Consider the following 8,672-nt stretch of genomic DNA (forward strand, 5'->3'; position numbering starts at 1 on the left):
CCCCCCTTCAGTTTTCCACTGTCGGAACGCAGCAGGTTTATCCCATGGACTGAATAACGGGATTGCAATCATTCTTCTCGTCCACTGAGTAAACACTTCACTTTTGTTGCGGCTTCAGACACTGGCGCACACAGTAGATATGTGTGCCTGTTTGGTGGGGACACAATATGCCCTGCTGTATGATATCATATCTTGCTTTCAGAATAGCAGCAACTGATTGGTTGCTTTTCACAACAGGAAATAATGTAGAACAAGAAAAGTCCTGGTGACCCCTGAGAGAAGTCATAATACAGTGACATCTTTGGATCTTTGACTTCTGTGATAAGTCAAAGTAAAATGATGTCATTGACATTATTTGTTCACATAACATAACAGCCAGCTAATACATGTAGCTTTAATTCAGTGCAAGCCAGCCCCACATGCTGATGATAAGCCCAAATGTGAAATGTACTGTCTGTGTGCATGGCTTACAAGTTATCTGAAAATTTGTGAGGTCTAGGTAATGCTTTCACCCCCAGATTAACATTTAGTAAATGTTCACCAAAAAAAGAGAAAAAGAAATTGGTTTCTTAACCTTTGTGTTAATGATTGAAATCTTCAACCGGGATTGATTTGAACTGGCATTCCAGGGCTGCTAAGTGTCCCTGATTCCACGGGAGGTCTCCTGAAAACTTGAATGTCTTTCATGTTTGTATCACAATCTACCTGATTTGTGATGCATTTTTGCCCATTGAGATGCATGTAATGCACAAGTATCTCACTGATTGCTCTTTGGAATCTCCCTGATTTTGATGGTTGACTGTTGGCAGCTCTGGCATGGTACAACCTGTGGTGGAGCCAAGGTTGCTGCAGCGTAATAAGTATCTGTTGCAATCAACTGAGGTTGAGTATTTACACTTAAAACCTCAGCCTGTTTATGCATGTACAGTGTATACCAGGTATCAAATATTTTGTAAAACACTTCTGTGTATAGTGCACCTGATAGGCGGTGTAACCATATCGTGAGGAAGCTACATGCATCATCTGTCAGATACCTTTGATCTGTACACCTACACATATGCAAGATATTTGACTCGTGATATTTTGTGTGCATATGCAAGCATCAAATTCCATTTGATTTGGATCATGGCCGTAATTCTCACATTTTTGGAGGAAGCATCAGGGCCAGTTGGGGGGGGGGGGGTGGCATCAAGACCAAAATTGATTTACCTTGAATATGAATTTTTCACTTTCACCAACATTGATTTGATCGGTTTCACTGTGAGTATCCCAACAAGAGTTGCCACTCTTGTTTTAGGATGTGATAATATACATGCCATACCTCGATATTCATTTGATGAAAATATCAGGGTAAATGTAGTATTTTAGACCACATTCTGAAAGAAAAATATGTGTGTGCGACAATGCAGATCTCTAAAAGTTCAGGAAAATTTCTGATTTTGTGTTTAAACTTATTAGATTTTGTTGTTTTACCAGAAAGGGGTCATGGCCAGTAGTGATCTTAAACTCTATGAATTTTTGAGGTACATGATGGCCAGTTAGTGGGGCATTATGGCCATTGATCTCATGGCCTCAGTGTAATTTGAACCTTATGTGTGAACCCTGCTGTATTCATAATTGGAAGGAGTATATCGACCAAAACAGTGACCCCCGACAGTGATGCTGAATCTTGAGCCTGCTATACAGCTCAGCCAACTTGCCAAAAAATCTCATAATTACTTACAGAATTGAAAACTGAGCTCATGACTTGGCTAGTCAAAGTTTTCCTCTGTTGCTGTTGGCACAGATCAGGAACTGAGAACTGTGGAACGTGTATTGTGTCACCATGTTATGCTACAAACACAAGAGCATAATTGTATGCTTATCCTCAGATCACTTACATATTAAGATGTTCTGTGTCTGAATAGTCTCTTCCCCACTCCCAACTGTATTCCTCTGTCTTCTGCAATGATATGAAGTGCATTGCTTGTAAAGCTGTGACCATTTAAAGGATAAATGATAACTCTGCTTTATTTTCACAGTTAAAAAGATTTCTTAGGTGCACTTTTTTCTGCCACTGTGATGAGACAAGACATCAGGTAAACAGGACATGGTTTTCATGAAATAGCCATACAAAACAGAAACTGTATGTAGAATTAGCCTCCTATGGGATGAAAATTCAATAGACGAGTGACAAAATGTGGTCATTGGCATTCCTAGACTCCTACCAGTTTTAGAACATTTATGTACGAAGGAGTGTTTAAACCAGGGATTTATTAATTAGCTCGTTGAGGACCAGTCCAGACTATACTAGCCAGTGTCTATGGGAAATGCGTGTTGTAGCAAAATCAGCCTGTCCTCAACAAGTTAACAATGCAGTTTGCAGCTTTATGTGAGATTTGGTTTGTTAGTGTTGCCATGTTTTGACCTTCAAGCTGTGAAGAAATGACTAAAATTAAATCACTTTTGACTGGGACAGTCGCATGAAGTGGACTGAGGTCATACTCTGAAGTCTTGATTTAACAGCAGCCGCTGTACCTGTCGGTGTGACGCAAAGTGATGCAACATGGGTTGAAATATGCAGAAAACTTGTTACCAGTATCTTGTGATTTCATACCTGTTTGTGCCCATTACAATGTACATATTTGTATATACAGGAAAACATTGGTGAAGCATGAAATCTCAAACTTGTAGATGAGGTTGTAGATAAAACAAACAAACAAACAAAAAAGTGAAATCCTTACAAGTTTCTGCTTTTTACTCTCTTTTCTTATGCCTGTCTGTGAATGTCCCAGTGATACCGTGTGTAGTGTGGAATTTCTCAATTCCTGCGTTGAATTGAGGCATAACATTGATTGGGTGACAAGACCTTGTCTCTCGAATTTTGGTGAAAATGACTTTTTTGGATCAATTGTCAGATAAATCGCCACAGCATGCCAAAGGAAAGGTAAGTGCTTTAGCTGCCATGTTTTTGTTTTTTGTTTTTCACTCTCCCGAACATTTGTGACATTTTTGAGATAAGAGGTTTTGTCTCCCCCGCAGCAATAAATTACTGCGATTTGTAATGAGTTGTGAAGTTCTGTGGTGGGAATGGCTCAGAAGCGTATGAAGTTATATTGCACCTTGTGCTTGATATTATGTTGTGCTGTGCGTGTGTCCATGCGTGTTCACTGCTTACAGAATTGTTGTGTATGTGAGTATTAAAGGGAAAAATCCAGTCCAAATATAAATTAATCTGATATGAAAGAGTAAAATATTACGAAATCAATAGTATAATTTTGATCGAAATTGGAATAAAAATAAGGAAGTAATGACATTGTGAAGTTTCGCTATTTTTGGGCAGAGCAGTTCTTGAACAGTCAATATGAATACAGTATGCAAATGGCAAAGTGAGCATGTTTATTCCCTCACAACTTGCAATATAGTTTGTACATGAAATTTTGAAATTTCCAGTTTTTCATTCAAACACAATTATGCCCCGAGGCTCAAATCCTGGTATATCTAATGGATCGCTATTCTGAAGTTATTCAACCAGGAATAACATCATGTTTCAGGCTTCAATGACAGAAACATTGAATTGTCATTTTATTTGTACACGATCAATGGAAAATTGTGAGGGCATGACATGGTTAGCTCACTCATTTACATATCCATATCCACTGTACAAGAACTGTTTTGCAGAAATTAGCAAAACTTCAAAATGTCATAGCTTTCTTATTTTTCATCCCCCATTTTTCTCCTGCCCCCATTTTTCTCGGGGCCCCTACTTTTTTTTTCTTTTTTTTTTTCACAGTACATAGGAATACATAGGGTCTAACCACTTGGTCCCCTTTTTTAACCCGGAAGTGGCACCAGTAACAACAAAAAATGTGGGTTAAGCTTTTTTTTTTTTTGCTTGTCAGTCGGTGTCAATGGGAAGACAATTTTGCTTTGTTTTGCTTGTTAGCTGATGAATCCCGGAAGTGGCACCAGAAATATAAACTGCCCCCCCCCCCTTTTTTAAACGTGGCGCCGGCCGTGTGGTAAACATAACGAGAATGTGATCTAATCTAGGGGGTCATCGGGACGGCATTAGAAAGTGATTTTAGGACTCGTGAATTTCGTGAATTTGAATTCCGAAGTAGTTCTAGTTTAAGCAAACTTTATAGAAATCGATGCTTATCTAAGAGTCGCCGCCGCCAATGTTGTGTTGTGTGTGTGTGTGTGTGTGTGTGGGGGGGGGGGGGGGTTGTTTGAATAAACTTCGATGTCGCCGGCACTCAGCTCTCTGTGATGTTAGAGATGTGGGCAAGTTAACATCGGGAAGCAAAACTGTTCAGACTTTTTTTTTCGCGAAATGCCGTGTGAGCAAATGTACATGTAGGCCTATTCATTTTTTATGAAGCAGCTATCATAGGGTTAATTTCATACGACTGTAATAGGCCTAATCAATATTTTCACTTCTTGGGTAATCCCGGGGCGTTCCGTTGTAAAGTTTGAACCCTTTGCATTCGGGCGTGGTTGCAGCTGGTTCCTGGGAGGGGTTGGAGGATGTACAGCTGGCGAACAGCATGCCAAACACCATGCTTTACGCGTTTAACGTGGTAAATTTGTGGGCGCGGCGTCATCTGAAGATATGAAGTTATTTTTTATAGTCCTTCCATTAATGAGTGTAGGCCCTACATCACTTCCGTCAGGGGCGGATCTAGCTTTTTATAAAGGAGGGGGTTGGGGCGGTATGCGAGGGAGCGTAGCGAGCGAGGGGGTGTGGGAGGGGGTGTCCTCCCTCCCACAGTAGGGAGAATTTTTGAAAATCTGTGTGTGAAATGCATCTAAAACACCACTATTTTTGGTATAGAGGTCATTGCCATAAATAGAAAAAAAATGAAATTACAAGTTTAAAAAAAAAGATAAGATAAAAAAAAAATGGTACCCGGATTTTTTTTTTTTTTTTTTTGGGGGGGGGGGGGGGTTGCAACCCCCCCAACCCCCCCTCTAGATCCGCTTCTGTCCGTCTTCGTTGTTGTCGTCGTCGTCTTCGCCAATGTTGTGTGTGTTTGTGTATGTGTGTGTGGGGGGGGGGGAGTGTGTGATGTTAGATGTGGGCAAGTTAACATCGGGAAGACAGACCGTTCTGACTTCTTCTCACGAAATGCCATGTGAGCAAACAATGTACATGGAGGCCTATTCATTTTGGATGAAGCAGCTGGGTAGGTTCAATTTTATACGACTGTAATCTATGTTTTCACTTCCTGGGTAAGCCCAGGGCATTCCGTTGTAAAGTTTGAAACCTTCGCGTTCGGGTGGTGGTCGCAGCTGGTTCCTGGGAGGGGTGGGAGAACGTACAGCTAGCGAACAGCATGTCCAACAGCATGCTTGACGCGTATAACGTGGTCAATTTTGGGGCGTGGCGTGTTATCGAGGTTTATGACGTCTTGCGCAAACCATTATATGACGCAATAATATCCGTTAAAGGGTCGCGTTTATGTCACACACCTTTGCCTTGTTTATACACCCTCCCCCATAGTGATAAAAACACAAACTTACAAAGAGTATCATGCAGAGAAAAGAGGTTGGGTGATGGTGACGCCGGCTCTGCTGACGTATTAAAACTCGCAATTCCTCATGTTAAGTTACATATAAACCAACCAGGAAAAGGGGGAAAAAAAGGAAGATATAGAGTACAACTATTGCCGTCGACAGCAAGCATCTTTTGGCCGGAACGACAATAAGAATTGAAATCATGTTTGATTTGCACTCCACTCCTATGAACCTCTTACAATCAGACAGATTTCGGAACAAACCGAAAATTTCCGAAATAGTTCGTCTTCGCGAACCGGTGCTACCTCCGACGTACGTGCAAATGACATGGGTGCACCCCGACGATCCACTGGTTCTCTCCGGGGTTCGGAAGCGGAAGTCGAGACCATCGCATCAAGGGGAGCATATCGAGATCGAATCGGTGGACGGCTCTGAAGGTTGATTTTTAGAAACACCAGAAATGATTATCCTAGAGCACCTTTGCTCGTGTGTGTGTGTGTATCGTATTTGTGCGAGTGTCTTTGTTAGTTTGTTTGTTTGTCTGTTTTATCGCTTTAGAAATTGTTACACGCCATACGAAATTGTCCTTTTGCACGGACTTGTTCGTCTTGAGTTTTGATAATTCCTTTACGTGCAGTCTTCTTGTATAGGCGGAGACTCTGAAACAATATGTGATGTATAGGATATATTTGAAAATGATACTTATTAGTAGAAATTAGCAACTTAATGCTTAAAACGAAATACACATCCCATCTACCTGTTACTAAAATTTAGAAGGCAAACATTCTTAATTTCATCTGGATGAGCTTTTAAAATGCTCTTTTCGATGTCAAGACTCAAAGACAATAGAGTTTTTGTGGAAATCTGTTTAACCCGCAGAATATTCTACGAAGACAGTTAGGCCGGTCAACACCTACAAATACTATCGGCGGGAAAATATTTGCACAGCTCTGGCCGACAGCGCTATGTCTGCAGAAGTCACCCCAAAGCTGATAGATGGATCCCACAACGAAATCATCATCGATGACGAGATAAATCTCGAGCTGAAAATCTTCGAGCACGGTCCGGTGTTCCTCGCCAACATAACAACTCCCAGTCTGAGCCGCGGTCACACGCGAAGCAGGAGGACGTCGCACTACCGCCCGACGTCGGCATCGAGCGTTCAATGCGCGACTCCCATGGACGTCGATGATAACGGGATGGATATCACACATCCAAACTCTCTGCCGGACGCGCACCGACTAAAAGTGGACGAACTTGACGACACACAAAAGGACGAGCAGAATGACGAAAAGCAGACAGGCGTGATTCGAATCAGCAATATCTCGGTTGAGGATGAGGTCGAACCGACGTACGATGTCATACCGGTTGTATCTGATTTGACGAAACCCACTAAGAAGCTTTCAGCAATCTACGTCAGACCTGCCATGGCGTGTTTCGATTTTACAAACGTCCCTCCAGGAGTTTATTGATACCGACAAAATTACGATTATTAACGACCACATCGCTTGATGCAATTCTACTTGGGGAGCCCATGCATTACAGACACTCAAAATGAATCAGGTAATATTACAATACGCCAGGGTATTGTGTATGACGGCTTAAAGAGACACAGGCTGAATGCCACTTGAATTTGACAGTGAAAAACAAACAAACAAACAATCCGATTCGTTAATTTCTGATGTATTATAAACGATTCCACACTTCCATGCAGCTACAGTGTACATATTGTATTTCTTTCCTTAATTATTTCTTTGACACCCGCGAGCGCATACACACACACCACCCCACCCATTGCCTGATGTTCACTTTTCATACAATAATCGCGCAGACATAACATTACACTAATGGGACAAAAGCAACGTCAAACTTCTACACAGACTTTCCGTGATATGTATATCAAAGCAGTGGCGCAGGGGGAGGTTCGACCTCCCCCCCCCCCCCCCACCCCACTTTGGGCTGCCAAGCGAAGATGTGAAGTGCATAGAAAAACGCCATCATGTGTCCAGACCCACAAAGTACTAAGTTCCTAGCACTCTGTCTCGGGCTCGGCCCTACGTCAGTGTACGTGACCAACGATGCCAGAGTTGGCATAATTTACCAGGTATGTGAAGACCTGTCCTCACCCCCACCCCCCACCCCGCAAAGTAACGTATTAATGTATCCTGTCTTTCACAGGGAAACTCCACACGCTGTTCATGTTGACTTAAACAATACAATGTAATAAGTCAAACACACAGATCTACTTACGCTTTAAGTCCGATCGACATTGAACAAATAGGAACGGATTTATAGAATTTTATCATTATGAAGTCACAAGACCCGGGATACCGGTCGCAATCACATGATTATTCATAATAGTGTTACAAATCAGATGAGACAATAACGTCAGACTCTTCACACCTCTCCTTTTTTTTTCTTTTTTTTTTAATACATTCAAGAAAAAAAGCAAGCCATTTTTGTTTGCGATTATTCTCATTACTGCATTCCTCTCCCTTAAAAAATATAAATATTGCTTAGTCCTTGTAACTTAATGAAATCATTTGATGCAGACTTAAATTGATTTTATTTCAGAAAAGGAACTTAATGAAGATATAATTATGTGTGCAGTTAAATTGAGTCTCATGAGGAATGTAGTCGCACGATTAAGCAATTGATAAGGATATCATCACATGAGATAAATTGCCTGCTGTGATTGCATCTAAATTTACTGTTTCATCAAAATATGTGAAACTTACAAATTCTATCCCTAGTCCAATTAAATCCCCAAGTTTAATCTTACTCTGTACTTATAGACGTTAAGAATCTATTTAGACGGAACTTTGGGAAAGTCATGGGCGTTGTTAGTTCTTTATACGATTCTTTTTAGATTTGTTTCCGTTTTTCCCGATTTTTCAAGACCGCAACAGTCCGGGGGTGGGGTGCAGCCTCCAGGTGCAGCCCCAGCGCCCCTCTCCACACCCCCCCCCCCCCCCCCGGTTCCGCGGCCCCTGAAGAGTGACTGCCACATTCTTATGTACTCATATTCGTATCGTAATTGGTCTACAATGACAGAACACAGCTTCTCTGCTTCCGGTGCATTTCACATTGTTCTGCGTGCCAGGAAGCGCTCCAGTACAGGATACTTGCGGTCCTGATACTTTCTTTTTTCTTTCTTCTTTTCTCTTCTTTTT

At 41.6% G+C, this 8,672-nt stretch overlaps 1 protein-coding gene across 1 annotated transcript; it reads left to right on the top strand.

The window, feature by feature from the left end:
* Positions 1-5,521: 5,521 nt before the first annotated feature.
* On the top strand, positions 5,522-7,204 carry LOC140233154 (uncharacterized). The gene is made up of 2 exons (XM_072313270.1): positions 5,522-5,936; positions 6,379-7,204. Exons 1-2 carry the CDS (start codon positions 5,702-5,704, stop codon positions 6,969-6,971), a joined length of 828 nt encoding a protein of 275 aa, XP_072169371.1. The 5' UTR covers positions 5,522-5,701; the 3' UTR covers positions 6,972-7,204.
* The last annotated feature ends 1,468 nt before the right edge of the window (positions 7,205-8,672 follow it).

Source organism: Diadema setosum, chromosome 9 (assembly GCF_964275005.1).
Source record: "Diadema setosum chromosome 9, eeDiaSeto1, whole genome shotgun sequence".
NCBI lineage: Eukaryota > Metazoa > Echinodermata > Echinoidea > Diadematoida > Diadematidae > Diadema > Diadema setosum.